Source organism: Mustela lutreola, chromosome 5, assembly GCF_030435805.1.
Source record: "Mustela lutreola isolate mMusLut2 chromosome 5, mMusLut2.pri, whole genome shotgun sequence".
In the NCBI taxonomy this organism is placed as follows: domain Eukaryota; kingdom Metazoa; phylum Chordata; class Mammalia; order Carnivora; family Mustelidae; genus Mustela; species Mustela lutreola.
The window spans coordinates 102,841,822-102,864,198 of record NC_081294.1 but is presented as its reverse complement, the minus strand read 5'-3'; the positions used below and the strand labels follow the sequence as shown (position 1 = coordinate 102,864,198).

The window sequence follows — 22,377 nt, the reverse complement described above, 5'->3', positions numbered from 1 at the left end:
AACTGTTTAAAATAATTTCATAAAATTCCAAAATACTACAATTAAGACAGGTTAATCTGTTACAGTGTGTGGCATCCTTTCTTAAAATTGCTAGGTTAGAGGGCAAATCCTTTAGAAGAATTATTGGGATGTCAGAGAGTTTGGCCCATTTAAATGTTTTCATGAACCAGTGCGTTATTTCCCAACATTCAGGCATTTGTATATGATTTTTGTCCTATCTTCATGTGTTTTTTCTTCAGATATATTCATTTTTTGCTTAAATTCATTTAAAGGAAAATTTGTATGTGCCATTGCTGATTATAAAACTCTTTTTTTTTTTTTTTTTTTTTTTTAAATATTTTATTTATTTATTTGAGAGAGAGAGACAGTGAGAGAGAGCATGAGCGAGGAGAAGGTCAGAGGGAGAAGCAGACTCCCCATGCAGCTGGGAGCCCGATGCGGGACTCGATCCCAGGACTCCGGGATCATGACCTGAGCAGAAGGCAGTCGTCCAACCAACTGAGCCACCCAGGTGTCCCTGATTATAAAACTCTTAATATGCCCTTTTTATAAAAGAAAACAGTGGTGGGGCACCTGGGTGGCTCAGTGGGTTGAAGCCTCTGCCTTCGGCTCAGGTCATGATCTCAGAGTCCTGGGATCGAGCCCCGCATTGGGTTATCTGCTCAAGCAGGGAGCCTGCTTCCTCCTCTCTCTCTCTCTGCCTGCCCTCTGCCTACTTGTGATCTCTGTCTGTCAAATAAATAAATAAAAATCTTTGAAAAAAAAAGTGGTAAAAATAAATGAAACTAAAACACAATTATTAAGTTTTGATTGAATACCGCTGGTGAATGTGTTGTATTCAGCCTGAAGTCTGCTTTTCTTTGTTGAAAGGAGAGAGGAGCAAGTGTTACAGCGGTTATAAAAGGAGACTAGCCCCAGACTGAAACTTTTCCTTTGACACAGAATGTTTTAAAATAATTAAAATAGAACATTTTCCTTGCCCTGTGACTCAATGTTATATAATGTATGGGCCATTTAAGCCATCGCATAAGAAGTATCTTTACCCTTTAGTTTTCTCACTTGTAAATAAAAGGCTTGGGCAGTGTAATCCCTGGGGGACATTTCAAGTTCTTCATTTATGTGATTCTATTTTTTAAAAGTGAATATATGTTTAAAAATAAAAAATAAAGAGGCACCTGGGTGGCTCATTGGGTTAAGTCTGTGCTTTCGGCTCAGGTTCTGGGATCAAGCCCCGCATTGAGCTCTCTGCTCAGTGGCGATTCTGCTTCCCCTCTCCCTCTGCCTGCCTTTTTGCCTATTCGTGCTCTCTCTCTCTCTGTCAAATAAATAAATAAATAAATATCTTTTTTAAAAGGTAAAAAAATAAAATAAAAAATAAAAAGCAGAGCCTCTTACATTTCCCACAAGTCCTGATCTTGGTGAAATCTAGTGAAAGAAAACATTCACATACTTTGTCACTCTGCTTTTATTCTTTGGGATTATTCTTCAGAATAGGTAGGTAGTATCTCATATTTGACTAGCATAAACCATTTGTTGATAAATTGCTTATGTAAAAATATATAATAGGGAATGACTTTCCCTTTCACAAAGAATTCTTGATTTACTTTTAAGTAACAAGTTCTGTACTAGCCTTATCTTTGTTTGACTCATCTCATTCACTAAGGAAGATAGGGAGGGCTTTTAATCTTGGTTGTTAGGACCCTCATAACAAAACTGAAGTATGTGAGAAATGATGATAAATAGTCTCTAATTCCAGCATGCACATGTGATAAAAGAGTAACCTTTTCTATTTTTTGCTTTTTAAAAGGAGATGCCAGTTCTTCTGGCTCTTTCACCCATCCCTCTATCCCCCCGCTTCCACCATGTATAGGGGCAGAGGGTGGGAATTATGTGTATGTATTGTATATATGGATATCCTTATGGATATATGGATATATCCTTAATATCCTTATGGATATCCATATATACATATATAGACCTATATGTATGCATATATATGTACATATTTTCACCCATATGTTGAAGGCCAACAGTGTGCCTTACAACTGATTATCTTATTATCTGTACTAGTATGTACTAGTCTCTTTCTACTTAGAGAGTTGAATTTTAGTCGTGTTAAAACACATACCAGTGTTTTACATAAAGTAGTAATGACCTGTATACAACCACTGGGACCTTGGGTAGTTGCTTAACCCTTTCTGAACCTGTTTCCTCATCAGTGAAGTGGAGATAATAATGCCTATCTCTCAGACCAGCATGTATTAGGAGAGCACATCTTTACAACACTTTTATTACAGGAAGATAGTAAGCATTTAGTAAATGTTGATATGATGATGCAGATGATAATACCTTCAGTTCACACTGGAACTGGATATATGAAGCATCCTTGATTGGGACAGAGGTCATTTTGGGGAGGGAGGGTAGGAGGCATCTCATGCTTGTCAGTCCTCAATCAGTGACAGGATTAAAATTACAGTATTAATTTCAGCCTAAGTGCAATTTAAAAGTAAGTACACTGAGAGGTCATTTCTCTGCATTTTACTCCACCTCGGTGAGTAATTGACATGTCACCCTCCATTAGAACTCCTTACATTTGGGTTATCCATCCTCCAGCCTGACCACAATACCTTTCCTTCTTCTCCAGGGTCATCGCCAGTGTCGTCACCAAGGAAACCCTCACACCCTGTCATGGATTTTTTCAGCTCTAACCTCTTAGGTGACTCTTCCTCACCAGCGTCTATTTCTAGTCATGCAGACGTCCATGAAATCGTTGTGAGCGATTTTCTTATTTCAGATGAAAACCTTCAGAAGATGGAAAATGTACTGGATCTTTGGAGTTCAGGGCTTAAGGTATTACACTTGTTCAGTTACAGTTGTTTAATATGTAGGATAACAGTTCTGCTTGTGATCCCACTACTCACTGTTTTCTTTGAATCGAAAGATTTTGTGAAAAGAATTAAAAACTAAAGAGTTCCTGAGAAGATCAGTCCAGTGTTTTTTTTTTTTTTAAAGATCTTATTTATTTATTTGACAGAGAGAGATCACAAGTAGGCAAAGAGAGAGGAGGAAGCAGGCTCCCTGCTGAGCAGAGAGCCCGATGCGGGACTCCATCCCAGGACCCTGAGATCATGACCTGAGCCGAAGGCAGCAGCTTAACCCACTGAGCCACCCAGGCGCCCCGATCAGTCCAGTGTTTTAAATCTGTATTTCTCAGTCTTTATTATCCATACGGCTCATTGTGTTAAGCAGCAGCAGCTTGTTCAGCAGGTCTTGACCAGGGCCCTGAGAATATGCGTTTCTGACAAGCTCCCAGGTGATTCTGCGAGTCCAGGACCCACATTTTGAATAGCATACTTTTCAGTAGAAAGAGCTACTATGGGTTTCCACTGGATTTCTCAGATGTTTTTAAGGACTCAGCCTATGTGTGACACAGACACCTAGTGAAGCCTGACCATATCATAGCTGTGAAGAAGGGAAATGTCTCCTTTTGTAGGAAACACAAGATCCAATTTTAGCAACGTGTATTCATTTTATAGCTGCTTTGAGCAACCACGGTGTGTAACTGCTAAGACTACAAAATCTGATTATTTTAGTGATATTATTGGCCTCTAAATAAAACAAAGTATTACAGAAATGGCTTTTCTTTTTTTTTTCTGCTATTTACTATATAATGCAGAAAATGACAGTTTTTCTGAAACATAGTTTGAGACAACTGATTTCACATTCACAGTGAAATTATGGTCATGAGAGTTCTATGGCATTTACATTTCTCTACTACTTAAAACTATAAATTTTAGAAATAATCTTTCATTATAGTTGTTACCATTTTTCCCCTGTGGAACAGGTTTCATCCTTCTAATCATGGTGTGAGTTCAGTGGAGTAGCCACTCCCAGTCATTTAATTTGTTCTAGGTTCAGATAATCATATTGTTACCTAGTTTCTTTGATAACATAATTTTTGGGTATTTTTACTTATGCCAGTCAGTAGAGTGAAAAGGGGTCAGATTCAGCAGTTTGTTGTACAATGTCCTTTGTGATAAATGATTTCAAGGAAGAAAGCATCAGTCCCATGGTTTCCACTATCCACTTCTATCTAAGTAATTTCCCAGTCCTATGGCTGAGCCTCAGCCATACGCCTACATTTCTGCTTTCCCTGAGCCATCTTAATATGGACATTGAAGTCCTTGAATAAACAAAGTATCTGTTTACTAGTGAAGGAGACCTGAAGTTTGTTTTTTTTTTAAAGAACAACAAGGTTTCATACAAAATAACTTAAAATAGGAAAAAAATTCATTTCCCTAGTATGGCGAATGTGAACTGAGAACAACAGTCATGGCTGTTGAAGACATTTTCATTAGGGATTTTTATAAATAGCTCTTATGTTGATTGCTTGTTCTGATTATCTTTAATGTTTCTTAATTTCAGTGTAATTTTAAGAAGTAATGTTAAACAAACTGCTTAATTGCTGGTGTATTTATTTTTCAGACAAACATCATATCTGAACTAAGCAAATGGAGACTTAATTTTATTGACTGGCACCGAATGGAAATGAAAAAAGAGAAAGAAAAACATGCAGCACACTTAAAACAACTGTGCAACCAGATCAACAGCTTGAAGGAGCTGCAAAAAGCCTATGAAGTTTCCATCGGGAGAAAAGATGAGGTCTTCACTTTTACATTTCTTTTTAAGTGAGATGCAATAAAGATCTTGCTAGGTAATAAATGCCAGGAACAGATTATTTAGGTCATATGAGATACAAAGGGAAGATTGTTTCAGAAGCTGGAAAAAACAAAAACAGATGCACAGAGGGGCGCCTGGGTGGCTCAGTGGGTTAAAGCCTCTGCCTTCAGCTCAGGTCATGATCCCAGGGTCCTGGGATAGAGCCCCACATCTGGCTCTTTGCTTGACGGGGAGCCTGCTTCCTCTCTCTCTGCCTGCCTCTCTGCCTAGTTGTGATCTCTGTCTGTCAAATAAATAAAATCTTTTTAAAACAAAAAAGAAAAAAAACCCAGATGCATAGAAATAAGATATATTCATCCTATTAAACATGCCAGGGTTATGTCATTTAATCTTTGTCACCACCATGAGTGTGCTTAAAGTTTTAAAAGTGCATGCTAAATATTGGGACACTTAATTGTTTTCCCCAGTCTTTTTCTTCCTAACTGTTATTAAGAGATTATCATGGAACCAGCATTACCCCCATGTTAAACTATGTTTCTAGGGGCCATTTTAAGTATATCACAATTTATTTGTGATATGTCTTTATTCATTGATAAAAATTTTTCCTATTATTATAGACACAGAGAGCACTTTTTTTTTTTTTTTTTTTTTAAAGAGGGAGCACAAGTGCCCAAAGGGTGGGTGAGGCAGAGGGAGAGGGAGAGAGAAAAAGAGAATCTCAGGCAGCTTCCACGCCCAGAGAGGAGCCCAACACTGAGCTCAATGTTACCACCCCGAGATCAAGAGTCAGATGCTTAATAGACTGAGCCACCCAGACGCCCCACACAGAGAATACTTTGTACTTCACTTTCTTCTAGCCTCTTAAGAACAAAAGAGTGAGGTTCAGGTCTTCACTAATTTTGTACCTCACGACAGCACCTTCAACAGCAGAATGGGCAATATATCCACTGTTTTTCCCGCCCCTCCCCTGCCACGGTGGTTTTCAGAGACAATGCCTCAGCTATTTGTCTGCAGATGCAGCATTTACTGTTTTAATGAACTAGATAAAGATTATATATTTTTAAAAATATATATTTATTTTGGCGTTCAGGGTATTATATAAAATCAAACATTTTATTTAATTTACTTTTTGAAGCATCAGATACTAACATCAGTCATTTTCTCTATTGCCCTCAAAACTCTGTCCTAAGGTTTTAAAATATTTGAGTTTAAAGATTTTATTTATTTATTTGAGAGAGAGTGCATGAGCAAGCAGGAGGGGCAGAGGGAGAAGGAGGCTCCCTGCCACAGGACTCAATCCTAGGACCCTGAGATCATGACCTGAGGAAGGCAGACACTTAACTGACCCACCGAGGCACCCCAAAATATTTTAAATATATATTTTTCAATTTCAAAGTATCCCACACAAAAGAGTGTACATGGGTCCAGTTTGAAAATGAATAAGATAAACAGCTATGCGCCACTATAGAGCTCAAGAAATGGAATATTACTAATGTCTTAGCATGTATACCCTTTTCCACTTTTGAAAATTATCTAAAGAACAACCAGAATAAATGTCTTTCAGTAAATATGCCCAATTTACTAAATCTTGCTTGAATGTGGCCAATTTAAAAAATATATTTTGGCTTCTCAGTTCTTTGTAAGAGAGAATATTGTTTTAAAATTTAAAAGTTGGGCACCTGAGTGGCTCAGTGGGTTAAGCTGCTGCCTTTGGCTCAGGTCATGATCTCAGGTTCCTGGGATCGAGTCCCGCATCATGCTCTCTGCTCAGCAGGGAGCCTGCTTCCCTTCCTCTCTCTCTGCCTGCTTCTCTGCCTACTTGTGATCTCTCTCTGTCAAATAAATAAATAAAATCTTTTTAAAAAATAAAAAAATAAATAAAATTTAAAAGTCTTCATAGATGTAAAAAAAGAAAAAAGAACAGGAAAAACTGAAGAAGAACATTATAGTATAACTGTTGTTTGCTTTTTTGAGTTTGTTGAATCTAGAAAATCCTTAGCAACTTCTAATCCAAAGTACCAAAAGTATTTAGGGACCAGAAAGATGTTTAAAACCCTGGTCGCTGCCCTCAAGTCTAGTGAACAGGGACTTTGTGTATATGTAGCAATATATTCAAATATGTAGTTGTCTTTCTTGAATTAAATGTCAATGACTATATTAATTTTTATATATCTAAACTTTTTTTTATGATTGCCAAGATACACATAATGAAGATTTTTCTTTTCTTTTGTTCCTTTTCATTCATTGATATGTAGTACATTCATGTGGTCAAGGTTTTTGGCCTTTTTACAGATAATAAAGAGGTTAACTGGATGACTATACAAGTGATGCATAAGTATTCTCTTGAGCATTTTTTGATACATGAGAAAATCACTTTACAAATTACTATTATTGTAACAACACAATAATTGAGTTAATTGCTATTTACAGGTGATTTCTAGCTTATCTCATGCCATAGGCAAGCAAAAGGAAAGGATAGAGTTGATGAGAACATTCTTCCACTGGCGAATTGGCCATGTTAAATGCAGACAGGATGTAAGTATAAAAACAAAATGATAACTGACAGATATTAGACTTCTGAAACTCAAAAGGGTTTAGGATCACATTTTAGAGTTATTGTTAAAGCTAATGAAAGATTTATTTTTTAATAAATCAAAATGAATTTTATAATTTAATGTTGCTCTTATTTCAAAGAATTTTAGTGTAGTTTGGGGAAAACACCTCTTATATTTTATAGGTCAATTGATCTTTTATTTCCCACTTTGTAGTAAGTTAGTAAGGATCTTACCTGACTAATAGATGCCCTTGTCATGGAGCCCCTTTAACAAATTTAATGTCAGATGTGATTATGAGGAGAAAGAATTTATAATCTTTAACATATCATATGCTTATTATATTGTTTCTCCTTCAGAAATGCCTGAATATATCTTCTTCATAAAGAGGCAGTACTGTATCAATATATTATAAAATTGTGTGAGTGTTTATTGTGTAGACTTGCCTTAGAGATGAGAATCAAAGAAACCTTGTCTATATAGCTTCTTAAAAATTCTTTAGTTTGTTTATAATTTAAACTTGAACATCTTTATTTTAATAAGAGCTGAATCAGGATAGCAGAGTAAATATAAACCAAGAATAGTAAGTTCTGATACTTCTGACAGTATCAGAAGTGGAAAAGTATGAGAATATATGTATATCCCACAGGAAGACAGTATAGAGACTCAAGAGTATAGGGGATGGATGTATGTGTGTGTGTGTGTGTGCGTGTTTTATTTGATGTTCATGTGAGCCATGGAATGATCTCTGTGCATTTACTTCTAAGAAATTAATACTTAAGGAAAAGGCTACTACTATCATGGAATAGGATTTCTCTTTAAAGGATACTTTCTTATGCTTTCATTGTTTTTTATTAATCCTGGTAACCTACACATATTGAAAAGAGCTATTTAAATGAGAATGGCATATTTTAAAAGTTATTTATCAAATGAAATGATGAGAATATATTATGTTTAAATGTTAGTTGAAATACTTGAGGCTACCATCAGTTTTTGAATAGCTTTTCAAATTTAAGAAAATTGAAATTGGAACTACTTCAAAAGAATTTAAATCCACTGATAAAAGAAGACTGGCATATACTTCTGTCTGGATCTATTTGGCACTCTATTTGATGGCAAAGTGTCTGAATTAAATTAGCATTGCTTATGGCGGTGGCCACCAGGTGGAAGAGTACTAATGGCACCTAAAGCCATAGGCCCCACCTTCTCGGCCTTGCAGCCACTCTGTCCTTCGCCTAGACCTGCTTTCAGCTGAAAGGTGATACAGACTCATAATGCCAATGTCAAGTTACTCGTTTCCTTTCTTTTGTTTTTGTTTTTGTTTTTTTTTCCTCCTAATTTGATGGGTGGCATACAGCAGTGATATAAGGATAAGAGCTTAGGTTCTGAAATGAGGTGGGGCTGGCTTTTCCCTTTCTATTTGTGTGACCTGGGCAGGTTACTTAACCTCTCTCTAAGCCTGTTCTGTCTGCAAATGAGAATAATATGATTATACAGGATTAGATGATAACATATATACACTGCTTACCTCAGGGTTACATTATGTATTTTAATATCACTGCCAATATATTTACCAGTTACTGTGTTTTTGAGGTTGTATATTACTTTCATTTAGGCCTATGAAGGTAAACTAGCTGACCAGTACTTCCAGAGAACTTTACTGAAGAAAGTCTGGAAAGGCTGGAGATCCATAGTACAGAAACAGTGGAAAGATGTGGTAGAACGAGCTTGTCAAGCAAGAGCAGAAGAAGTTTGTGTCCAGATTTCCAATGATTATGAAGCCAGAGTTGCTGTGGTAAACTTTTTTTATACTTTCAATTTCTTTTAATAAAAATTAAAAAGATAAAATACTGTTTATAGTTAGGCAGAGTAACCCATTTCTCCAGTTCCATTTACTGCTGTGTAGATTCAAATGAGACTTCCTGGCAGAGAACACTAGTTAAGACTAACTTAACTCTGACCTCCAAACTTTAGTTGGCTCTCTTGAATGTACACTTCCCTTGGAAATCACCTGTAGACCCTTACATTTCTAAGAAAGCATGCTTTCTTATGCTTCTTTACTTGGCCTTTATTGAGCCAAAAATAAAGACCCAAAACAAAAATGTTTATCCTTATGTTAATGTAAGTAAATTATGTTCTGATAAGTAGTTGCATATAAATTGAAGTCATTTTCCCACTGACTTTTATTAACAAAATAAACATTGTTTCCAAGGGAAAATATTTGAGACCCAAAATTAAATTAAAACCACGGTGAAGAATGCAGAGGGCCTCTTGAAATCAAATATTAAAAGAAAACCCTTTTTTCATCATTATAGGACAAAGTTCTTAACGTTAAAAATAATATTCATTATATAAATAATTTGCTGCAATTCAAGATGACTTGAAAAAGAAAAATTCAGTCCCTTGATATTTGGCCTGTGGGATTGTACCTATTGTCACTTTGCCCTGTAAATTCTATAGATAATGTTTAATTAAAAAGAAAGAATGATAGAAAAATTCTGTTAATAGTGCACTTAGGTATTTTTTTTCTGAAGAGATGAGAGTCCGTCTGTGGCTTTAATGTATTTTGCTTAATAGTCTGCATAAAAGTTTTATGGTCAGAAATGACATATCTATTTGATATAATTAAAACATATCAACAACCTTTGGTGGGACCAGCATGAAATTCCCCTTGTTTGAAACTTGATTTTATGGTTAGGAATGAAAATGGTTTATTGATAGAGACAGTAAGAGGTAAAAATGCACCTTTTAAAATAAATTGAGATACGTGGTGGAAGAGGAGAAGTGTTTTTAGTATTTTACATAAGAATAACTTCAGAGCTTGACAAGACGGCCACACTAAACAGTGCCAGCAAGGACTCCTGCCACCACTCCAGCCCCAGCCCCAACCCCAGCCCACCCCTGGCTTCAGCACCAGCACTGGCTCAGCTCTGGCTGTGGCTGTTGTGCAGCCCCCAGCCCTCTTCCCGTCTCCCCACTGCAGCCACGTGGTCCAGCCACGCCAAGTCATTTTGGCCTCCATTGTGAAGAGTGACAGTGCAGTAGAAGCACGGCCTGAGTTTTCGGGACCCTGTTGAGAATTGTTGACAAGCATTCAACGAAAGTCACTAACAGCTTCTTTTCAGTACCTCCCAGTGAATCAAAAGATGAAGTAGTTGTTGGCATGAAATTCACTAAGAACGTGTATGAATTACACAAGAAAGTCTCTCCAAATGAGCTCATCCTGGGCTGGTACCCAGCAGGCCGTGACATTACAGAGCACCCTGTGCTGTTAAGTACTATGGCAGGGAAGTCCCCATCCCTATTCACCTCACTGTGGGCACCAGCCTCTCTGAGCAGCAAGGCCTAGGTCAGCACTTTAATGGGTGTCCCTGGGAGTACCATAAGGGTAATGTTCTCACCTCTGACAGTGAAAGTAGGCATACTGTGACACTGAACACATTAGAGTCGACCTGATCATGAAGACCTATTTGAGCCCCAACCAGATGTTCAGACTCTCAAGCAATCTGCAGCAAGCCTGAGGGGCATGGGTTCACATCTGGGATGCCCTGATAGTATTGCAGTACACAGAGGATGTGCTGTCTGGAAGGGTGTCAGCTGACAATACCACGGTCCATTTCTTGAGGAGTCTGGGTCACCAAGTACCCAAGATAATTCCCAGTGACTTTGAGACCATGTTCAACAGCCACTTGGCCAATCTCAGAGAGTCACAGATTGCTCTCACTGAGAAACTTATAAACCTGTGAATGGGCCCAGGCAGCACTCTGGCCAGTCTAGGCCACCCTAGGACTCAGAATAGAGTGAAGTAGAATGGTTTCCTTGAGGTTTGAGTCACACTGAGTCAGTCAACTCCTTGTGACTGTAAATAAAAATAGCCCGCTTTTTGTAAAAAAAATAAATTCACAGTGTAAGTCTGTGTTTTGACTAGTTAATATCCTTCCTTGAGTCTCAATCTTTTTATTCTTTTCAAAAATTCCCCTTATTTAGTTATCTGGAGCTTTGGAAAATGCAAAAGCTGAGATTCAAAGAATGCAGCAAGAAAAAGAGCACTTTGAAGATTCCATGAAGAAAGCTTTCATGAGGGGTGTGTGTGCATTAAATCTCGAAGCCATGACTATATTTCAAAACAGAGGTGATACAGGTCAGTTATTTTGTATAAAGTTCTCTGCCTACTTTCAGAAAGGATTTGAGGAGATTTCAGTGATTGATGTGGTCTATAGTACTGATTTTCTGCAATGACTATGTCTTGTCCAGGTCTGGTATTTTTAACTTGGTAGTGTCATACCCAGTTTTAAATCTGCCTTGAAGATTCGCTCAGTTTTGGTTATTTATGGTATCTTAGATCTGATCAAGTAAACTGTCAACTCTTAAGTGTTTTGGCTCAGTGTTAAAATGATGTTTTGAATACAAAACAGTATTATAAGGCTCTTTTAACTAATAACTGCAATGCCTTCAAGTACAAAATTTTTATTTTTTTAAGTAGCCAAATTCCTTGGACCATTTTGTTTATTAAATATTTATCTAGTCATGGTTTCCCATTTTAAAAATTCTTATTTTCAGTTTAAGAAAGACCCCAACTAAAACTAATTTTCAACAAATATAAATATAGGCCTATCTACAACAGTCAGGTAAAATAATTTTATTTCAAGAAAAGAGAAGTCCCTGTATTAGCTGGGATCTGTGTGGTTTATGTGGGTGTTTCTCCAGCAGGGCTTAGAATAGCACATGACTAGAGTCTTTGCCACTAATTTGCACCGAGGCCTATTTTCCTTGGTGAGTTTTAGTATTCTGCTCTGAGCAAAGAAGATAATATAAATCTTCCCCACCTGCTTCACAGAGGGTTCTTTTGGAAATGCAGTGAAATATAATTGGAAGCTCTTTAAAAGATAAAACATACTTTGACATGTAAGATGATAGCAATGATAAAATTATCACTATCTTAATTCACATCAACCTGTTTTATGTAAATATGTGAACATTTTTTGTGATATATCCTCATATTAAATCATATTTGAGATTCACAGTTTATCAATGACACAGTTTCATTTTGAACATCATTAACATTCCAATCCAGTGCATAACTTTTCTGTGGTTGTCATACCTTTATTTTAAAACATCTTCAAACATTTATTATTTAAATTGCATGTGGTGTGGATACTAGCAAGTTAAGGCCAATAATTTTTTTCTGAAGCAGTGAGAAATCCTAGAATCTCAGGGCAGAATAGTTTATCTTGCTAATACCCAAAGGAGTACTTGATTTCTTCAATAGATGGTCTTTTAATTGAATGTCAACAGTGAAAACAAACTCACCACCACCAGTTGTAATTATTAGCAAGTTATATGTATTAAATTGAAGAATTTAATTATCTACTTCTAACAGATCCTAGATTTCACAAGTGACAAATTATACTTACTACATTCAATTATAAGAGACCTGTTTCTCATAACCTACATAAGAAGATTATGAATTGATTAGGACAGAGTGTTCTACCACCTTAATAACTTTACTATCTTAAATTTTTTAATTCAGATACAGCTTTGTCTCCTACAGGCAAATATCCAGAACTGGATTTGGAGAAAAAGTATTCTGATAATTATACAACGTGATTTGTTTTGCCCCTGTTGCTTTTAAATCTCCTTTTATCTGCAGTTAATGCCAAGTCCTGGGATCTTAATTGTTCTGAATGGCTGTCATCACAATGGGGGTTAAAAATGACAGGAAAGTAAGACACACTAGCAGTAGTGTTGGTAAAGCTACCAAAAGCAAAAGTTCAGTGTTAACTAATGCAAGGTTTGCTCTGTGATTTGTAATTTTGTGGCATTTCATTAAAAGCTTTAAAAAAATTTTAATTCTAACAAGATAAAATTACTTCTGGCCCTTTTTCCTCTAAAACAGCAGTTTTTTTAAAAAGCAGTTTTTAATAATGATGTATCTATCTTGTCACAGCAGAACAAATACTTGGTTTTTTGTGTGTCCTGACTTTCTGCTGTCTATGATCTGCAGTGCGTCTCAGTAGTATCCTAAATCTTAAATCTAAATCCTAAATCCTGAATCTCAAATCTGTATAGTATCCTAAATCTTAAAGATTGGAAATTAGAAGTTTTATGAAGAAGGCAAATGTGACAATAAAAATGGCCTTTAAATGGTACCTGCCAAATATTAAAGCAGTTTTAGGAAAGTAGAAAAATGCTTTACAGATTAAAAAACTTACCCCAGTTAAAAGGAGAACAGTTATTAAATTACAGTGAAAAAAAAAAAAAGGGAAAAAAAGGGAACTGCATAAATCAGCCCACGTTAGCAAGTTAGTCAGCTACCTCTATTCCAGGGAATCCCATCATGAGAACTCATTTTTGTACTTGTTCCACATCTGATTGAGTCTGCCACCCACCTAAAAAGACACAATCAGAATCATTTGCTATCAAAAGCATGTTAAAACTCTGTTTTGCTTTTAAAGTAAAAAGCAGTACTTTATATTGAATTAGTCCCTCTCATCAAAGGATTTCAAAAGATCTATGAATTATAATCCTCATTCAGCTTTGTTAATGAGGTACTGTTACTCTGTTTTATATAAAGATAGCCTAAGAGAAGGGATTACACGGAGAAAGACAACTATCATATGATCTCCCTGACATGAGGAAGTGGAGATGCAACATGGGGGGGTTAAGGGGGTAGGAGAAAAATAAATGAAACAAGATGGGATTGGGAGGGAGACAAATCATAAGTGACTCTTAATCTCACAAAACAAACTGAGGGTTGCTGGGGGAAGGGGGGTGGGGTTATGGACATTGGGGAGGGTATGTGCTATGGTGAGTGCTGTGAAGTGTGTAAACCTGGCGATTCACAGACCTGTACCCCTGGGGATAAAAATATATTATATGTTTATAAAAAATTAAAAGATTAAAAAAAAGAGAGAGGGAGAGAGAAGGGCTTACAGAAGCCCAAATTTCAAATACAAAGAGGATAACATCAAAAACCATTTAAATGTAGGGCCATAGAACACCCTCTGTTCAGACATTCTGAAGCATCTCAGTGACTGAATTTCCAAACCCTCACCCTGGTGATGGGTGCTACATAGCTACAGTCTTATAATACTTATACAGTGCTTATAATACCTGGGGGGGGGGTGGGATAAAATATGAAGAAACGCTTTGGTTTAGCTTCTGGAAGCCAGTGTTGCTCCTTTAATCCAAGGGTAAGGTTCATTTTTGAGAGAAGGTTACTATATAGGGTGCCACTAAAATTAGTTACGTGTGCAAATATACCTAATCCATGAGTTTATTTAATCCACTTGCAAGAACTGATTTCTTTTACAAAGTTAAAAGTAAAAATTTTAGTGTTAACTGATTTTTAGTGTTATTTACTGATTTATTATTGTTTGCTGAAAAATCAAGTTTAAAATATATTGATTTTGTTTGGATAGGAACAACAGATGGAAATGAGAGGGTATAGGGATATCAAAAAAATTCTACAGATCTAAATACCAGGCAGTTGTATGAAATGGTTCAGAATGAATCCTTAGACTCAGTGTGACCATATTATTATAATGGCTGTTTTGGGAATACATTTTACTCAGCTGACATCCTAGCTGAGTACATACTTATTTTTTTTTATAATTTTTTATTTTTTATAAACATATATTTTTATCCCCAGGGGTACAGGTCTGTGAATCACCAGGTTTACACACTTCACAGCACTCACCAAATCTTTTACATAAGAGCAAATCTTCATTAGTTTTCATATATTGAAGGAAATGGTCTTTAGTCTTAAGTGGTTAATGCTAACATTAACCAGTTAATAATGCTAAACATTATATGCAATACATGACAGATTCCTACATTTTCTTTAGAACCAAATTTTAGCTATTATGTATTTTCATTGTTGGGGGCATAAAAGGAATCTTAACCTGGAAGACTGTTAATGGAGTTATTTTGCAATTTGTAGGGATAGACTTCACAAATAAAAAAGAAGAGTATGGCCCTGGTGTTCAAGGCAAAGAACATTCTTCTCAGTCAGATTCTCTGGCCCCTCAGATGCCCTCAGTGGTTGCATTGCCACCGTCCCCGCCAGCAGCAGCCATGGGAGCAGCCAGCGCCTCTGCTTTTACCTCCGCTGCTTCCGTCACTTCTGCTGGGGCCACTTCTGCTTCCTCTGCTCACCTTCCGGTTTCTACAGCTCTTGGCTCCGGGTCTACAGCTGCTGCTCACCTTCCGATTTCTACAACTCTTGGCTCCGGGTCTACAGCTGCTGCTGCACCAGAAGAAATGGTCAGTATGGTTAATACATGTGCCTGTGTGGGGAAAGGGGCTCAAAACTTGCATGTATATTGGGAGATTTTTCAGTTAGGACATACTTTCCCATGGAGGAAAATTCTATATGGTATTTAGGCCCAGCCATAGAAATAGTTAATATATGAAGTAGCTAAAACAATTTTAAATGAAAATAATGGCTGAGAGTTCTATTACAGTAGTGAGAATTAAAAACTTCATTTCACAGTTTTCAAGAATTAGTCAGGAAAAAAATGGAGAAAGAGTTGATGACAGACTTTATTTTGAAGGGAACTCATGGATATGTATTTTCAAGAGCTTAGAAGATTAACGGCTCTTTTGAATACTTATTCAACTACAGCTTTCCCTTTCCCTGAATGTAGCTATATCATTAATACTATTCTGTTGTTACTCCATCTTGATTTGAGTAGGTTTGTGTTTGTAATTCACAGTTGGAATAAAGATGGGAGTAGTTTTTCCTAGTTACTGAGCTTCTTTCAAGAGATGTGCATAGGGCATAGAACTGCTGAATGGGAGTATTTGTGTGAGAACTTGCCTGAAGGAATTAATCAAACTAATTAATATGGAAGAGTTACAAAGCATGTCAAGGTCCTGACTCCTGAGGCTCCCCTTGTTAAACCTGTATTCTTTATAAACAGCAGTTCTCAAAAGTGAAGGGAGTAGAGATACAATCCAAACTTATCAGACTCACTTCTGCTGAGCTTTTTAAAAAACAATGTATCCCCTAGGCACGAAGGCATGTCTAGTTTTAGAAAGCTCCTGAGATGATTCTGATTTGCTTGTGTCCCTCTCCTCCCTGACCCCAAGCACTTACCTGAGAGGAAAGAAGATGGCAGAATAGGTTTGATGTCCCACAGCTCTCCTGGCAGACCATCAGAAGCTGCCATTGCCCTGGACAGCTCTCTGTAGCTAAGGAAGGCATTGAGTCAGCCAGACAACTGCCCATGTGGAGTATTCCAGCTGACATGAATTTCTGCCTTTTGGAAGCTACTGACTTTAGGGGAAAAATATGTTGAGATCTGCTATTTATCACATGTGCTCTTGATTCAAAGAGGTTAAAAAATATAGCTGTTAAGAGAAATTTGAATGTGTGAGGGAGTTTTGACTTAGAAATAAGACACTGAAATTCAACTCTGACATATGTTCAGCTGTGTTTATTTTTCATGAATACACATTTTCAAGTGTGCTTCTATACAGATGATTTCATTTAAGTAAATACGGTGAGTGTTTATTTAAATTTCTGGCTTGTCATTCATGTTGCATATTCAGATAATACACAGATATAGATTTTTCAAAAATTCCCTTCAAGTATGACTACACCATTTGTACATCTGCATATATGTAAAACCTGAACATGCACAAGAAGAAAATGAATGAGTATGCTTACCACCCTATTTGTTACTTTTTGAAATAATTTGAGATAATTTTGAAGTCTTTGAAACCTGAAAGACACAATATTGTGGAGACAGCCCTTTCAACTACATCCTCCTCTATTAATAGATACACATTCAATTTTGTTCACATAAATACAGTCTTTACGGTTAGGGGGAGAGGAAAATCAGAAGTAAATCACTCTAAGTATAATGCTAATTTTCTTCCTTTCTTATATAATTACAGTCCTCAGATTCAGGCTTACCTGAATTTGTCTCCTTATTTTTAAAAAACCATAATAACAAAAAAAAGGAATAAGGACATTAGTTGGCTAGCTTACCTAATGTGAAATTGTCATTGTTGGGACTAGGAATGGAGAGATTTGTGAGGTAGGCCTGGTTATCTTTCTTTTCATTTTAATCACAGAGGCTTCCTATGAACTATTTAAAACTTTTTCCAGTCTTAGTATTTTCAGTAGCTGAAAGGAGCTGTTTACAGAGAATAAACTGCAGAGCCTGAGAAACAAATAACTGGAGAAAGGAGGATTGCCAGCCTAGTAAAATAACACTTCCCTTTGCAAAATTTTTAATTTCTGCAGACATCCTCGGTATGTTAAATAAAATGCCAGAATTTCATGATGGAAAGCACTCTTCAAGAAATAGATTAGGCAGTTATACAAGCAAATATGTTGCATTTCACAAGACTGGACAATGGGTGACAGACACTTTATTCTTTTTCTAACTCCCAGTTGGAATAGTTGACAGGTTTCAATTGGATTTTTAAACTCTTTAGTAATACTGAGGCCCCCTCTTAACTTTCCTCTTCATCTGAATGTAAAGTGAGAGGGTATCATTAGGCGCCCAGTATTGGTTTCCTCATTTTATAAATGGAAACTGAGGTTTAGAAAGAGGGAGGGGTAACTTGTCTGTGGATATAAGCAGTAATTCCAGCAGAACTGGAATTTAGACTTTTGACAGTTTGGCCACAGAACCCTGTCTCTTTTTTGTTTTTCTTTCTTCCTTCCCTTTCCCTTTCCCTTTCCTTTCCTGATTTTATTTACTTATTTGACAGACAGAGATCACAAGCAGGCAAAGAGGCAGGTAGAGAGAGAGGGGGAAGCAGGCTCCCGCTCAGCAGAGAGCCCGATGCGGGGCTCGATCCCAGGACCCTGAGATCATGACCTGAGCCAAAGGCAGAGGCTTAACCCACTGAGCCACCCAGGTGCACCTAGAACCCTGTTTCTTAACCAATAATCAAGTTTGTCTCCATGTCAATTATTAAGATAAAATAATGAGTTTTAAAACTATGTCATTTCCCTTTTCTTTCTTAATCCTTTTGATTTTGTTGCTTTTGTTGATATGACATAAAATGCTAGAAATTACATTTTTATAGCATTTTTAAAGTCAATTAAGCTGATAAATTTAATGTGATTCAACATGACTGAGACCAGTAAGTGGTCATTTTAGTCAAAAAGTCAGTTAAAAAAAAAAAGTTAAAGCAGGAAATTTTTAAAAATTATATATACATATCTTACACATCATTTAATGTTCAAACATGAGTGTGAGTGTTAATTTGCTAGTGTAGCTGAACCAGTATGGGTTCACAGATTGTAATTAAGCCATCTCTTTTAAATAAGCTACACTAAGTGGATTATTTTTTCTGTAATTTCCAATTTCACTTTTTGTAAGTAAAGCAAGAATCTAACAGAACTTGCAGTGCAATCTGATTATAGAACAAACTATTTGAAAACGAAAAGCAGACTTGGTAAACATGCAAGTCAATTAAGACAACTATTTCAAAAAAGTGATAGAGGTTTCTTTTTAGTCCTTATTGTTCTTTACTAGAATATGTATTTTTCATCTTACTGAAGGCATTTTATTTTATTTTTTTAAAGATTTTATTTGAGAGAGAGAAAGAGAGAGAGTGAGCACGAGCCAGGGGGAGGGGCAAAGGGAGAGGGAGAAGCAGGTTCCCCGCTGAGCAGGGAGCCCAAGTACTATGTACTACACACTATGCACTAGACACTATGTGGGGCTCAATCCCAGGACCCTGAGATCATGACCTGAGCCAAAGGCAAGTGCTTGACTGAGCCACCCAGGCACCCCCTACCAAAGGCATTTTAAAACAATTCTCAGCTAGTTGGGTGAAGGTTATCACCCATGGACATTTTCCTAGCTACTCCAGTTTTTCTCATGCCACATGTTTCCCTGTCAAAATTTACCTAGTTTGTCTTTCATTCTTTCATCCTCCAAGTAAGAACACCTGTTAGAGTTGGGAGTGTTTATACCCCTCAAATGTGACTGGGCAGCAATAGTTATCAGCTTAATTGTACTTCAGTTTAAAATTTTTTCATAAAAATATTTTTACCTGCACTCAGTTTTACATTTGTATATGGCTTTTAAAACTCTTCAGCAGTTCATAAAGTCTTTTTTGTACTTTAATAAGAAATAGGATAAGGTTTTCCTAAGGTCAAAAGTAAAAGTACACAATAACATATTTGTAAATATTTTAAGATCAGAGTTTTGGTTTCTTAAATTCATAAGACCCATAAAAATTTAAATAGCCAAATAGTTTCTGCAAGTATATATGAGAAGCAGTTGTCTAAATATCTCTCCCTAAATTCTGTTAGTTGTTTCTCCTATTTACCTTTTTTTCCCTAAATTATATGCTCATGTCATTTCCACATGCATCAGTTTCAGACATTATTGGTTGACTTCCTATTATGGATGAAAGAACTTGGCCTTTTCATACCACCTTATTCCTTCCCTTCCCCTCCCTCATCCACTGTATGTACGTATGTATGTATTTGAGAGAGAGAGAGAGAGAGAGAGTGCAAGCAGGGGGAGGGGCAGCGGGAAAAGGAGATAGAGAATCTTAAGCAGAGAATCTTAAGCAGGCTCCACGCTCAGCACAAAGCCCAACATAGGGCTCAGTCTCACAACCCTGAGATCATAACCTGAGCCAAAATCAAGAGTCGGATGCTGAACCAACTGAGTCACCCAGGCGCTCCTCCACTTATTTATTTATTTATTTATTTATTTATTTATTTATTTTTTAAAGATTTTATTTATTTATCAGAGAGAGAAAGGGGGAGAGAGCGAGCACAGGCAGACAGAATGACAGGCAGAGGCAGAGGGAGAAGCAGGCTCCCCGCCAAACAAGGAGCCTGATGTGGGACTCGATCCCAGCACGCCGGGATCATGACCCGAGCCGAAGGCAGCTGCTCAACCAACTGAGCCACCCAGGCGTCCCATCCACTTATATATTTAGATACAAATATTCCAACTTTGCATTAAGTTAAAGTTTATGATGACTATGTAAATATGGCTAAGCTATTATTATGCTTGTATTTCCTTTCTAGTACAGTTTTTTGTTCCTGGAATTGATCCCTTCATTTTTGTCTTTACTTGGTTTTCTCTGCAACTCTAACTAGGTCTCAAATCCAAACTCTCCAAGGATTTACAAAACCTCACTGAGTGCTGTTTTCCCAGGGTCTTCCTGACATATCAATATTCTGTCATTTTAATTTTCCCAGAGACATTTCTCATGGAACACACAGTCTTCCTCTTTCAGTATACAGTTGCAGCCATCTGTAGCTAGATGCAGATATGTAAAGAACTTCAATGAATGAAACCTCAGATAGATGAGACAATGAGGAAAGATCACTAATAATGCTTTTGGAAAAACTATGGTTAGAGGGAGAATTAATTTAGGTTCATAATTCACACTGAAATTTCACATGTTTTAAGAAGTTAAACCCAAATAAGTAAATGTTAGAAGAGTATACCCCAGCTGTCCAAGGAAAGCTGCTTGATTCAATTATGGAAGAAATTAATGATTAAAATTAGCTATAATTTTAAAAATTTATGTGCATTGAAAAATAAAACAGATAAATGAAATAGGGAAAATACTACAAGTGCCTATCTCAGGAGCAATTAAATGTTTTTGAGAGCAATACCCATTCCTGGCAAGTAATTAAAGAACATGGGTAGTTGAGAAAATGAACTGCAAATATGAAAAATTAATAAGGAACCACAAATTAAATTAAATATATATGTTATTCCTGATAGAAATATAATCTTTCTGGAGTATCATCCAGCAGTAAGTAACAAAAGCTGTATAAGCTGACATTACGTTTTTATATGATCATCTCATTTTTGCAAAATATTCTATAGAAAAAACTCAAGGGGAATCCTCATTTACAAAAATTTTGTTTCCTGTTATAGTAGGAAAATAACTGAGTAAGATAAACCTTCGTTTGTCAGTTATTAAAACCTCTCACTAAAAGTTATAACATAGGGTGCGTGGGTGGCTCAGTGGGTTAAGCCTCTGCCTTCAGCTCAGGTCATTATCTCAGGGTCCTGGGATCGAGTCCCACATTGGGCGCTCTCCTCGGCAGCAAGCCTGCTTCCTCTCTCTCTCTCTGCCTACTTGTGCTCTCTCTCTCTCTCTTTGTCAAATAAATAAATAAATTTTTAAAAATTTTAAAAATCTGTTTAAAAAAAGTTATAACAGGTCTCTGTATTTGTGAGGAAAAGTATATTAACAAAGCAATAAGAAAAAAAAAACACAAAAGCATATGTCTAATGAGAGGCATATGCGTAAAGTTAATTATACATAAGGATCAAAAGTATTCATAAAACAGAATAATGGTTGCCAAGGGTTAAGGGTGGATGAGGAAGGGAAATGGATATGATCCTAAAAGTTCACAAGAGGGAAACTGTGGTGCTAGAATAGTTTTGTATCTTGATTACGGTGATAGTTATGGGAATCAAATGTGATAAAAATGACATGGATCTATAATACCAAGGCATTTTTACCCATGTCAGCTTTCTGGCTTTGACATCATAATTATACTATACTTATATAAGATGTAATCCTTGCAGGGAACCAGGTGAGGAATATACAGTACTTCTCTATACTACCTTTGCAACTTCCTATGAATCTGTATTTCAGAATGAAGAGTTTATTAAAAGTTTATAAAATCCTACAAAATGGTTGGTACACCCAATTAAAGGGGCGTTTTAGGATGCTTGGTTCTATATTTTTTGCTTTTTGTCTGATTGTTTTATTTTTTCCATGTTAAAGGTGGTTAATATACAATTATTTTTTAAGTGCCTGTGTATTTCCCTCACAAGTTACAGAAGCAAAAGTACTATATATTTTGCTATGGATTTTTCTACCAGCTGGATATTTCCTTGTTTTTTTAGTATGTGCCCAGAATTGTGACATCTGCACAACAGAAGGCTGGAAGAACAATTACAGCCCGGATCACAGGGAGATGTGATTTTGCCTCAAAAAACAGAGTTAGTAGCAGCTTAGCTATAATGGGAGTTTCTCCTCCCATGAGCTCAGTTGTTGTGGAAAAACATCATCCAGTCACAGTGGTGAGTACATATTTGATGACCTTTGTCAAAAAATCTTTTTCTTGAGAGTTTATAGACCAATAAGCACTTAAGCTACATGTTGAGGAAAAGATGAAAATTCA

The 22,377-nt window shown here is 36.6% G+C and overlaps 1 protein-coding gene and 1 pseudogene across 5 annotated transcripts in view; both read left to right on the top strand.

Moving 5' to 3' along the window:
* Nucleotides 1-22,377, top strand: part of POC5 (POC5 centriolar protein) — a 35,047-nt gene that overhangs the window by 9,450 nt on the left and 3,220 nt on the right. For 3 of the 5 annotated variants that reach the window (XM_059175273.1, XM_059175271.1, XM_059175269.1), the window contains 7 exons: nucleotides 2,645-2,850; nucleotides 4,486-4,662; nucleotides 7,111-7,215; nucleotides 8,848-9,027; nucleotides 11,220-11,373; nucleotides 15,175-15,497; nucleotides 22,100-22,276. In XM_059175273.1, coding sequence (XP_059031256.1) covers nucleotides 2,645-2,850; nucleotides 4,486-4,662; nucleotides 7,111-7,215; nucleotides 8,848-9,027; nucleotides 11,220-11,373; nucleotides 15,175-15,497; nucleotides 22,100-22,276 — 1,322 coding nt within the window. The remainder of the gene's footprint in view (nucleotides 1-2,644; nucleotides 2,851-4,485; nucleotides 4,663-7,110; nucleotides 7,216-8,847; nucleotides 9,028-11,219; nucleotides 11,374-15,174; nucleotides 15,498-22,099; nucleotides 22,277-22,377) is intronic. The other 2 variants (XR_009354016.1, XM_059175272.1) reach the window with 2 other exon arrangements.
* Nucleotides 10,198-10,978, top strand: LOC131832365 (eukaryotic translation initiation factor 3 subunit F-like; annotated as a pseudogene).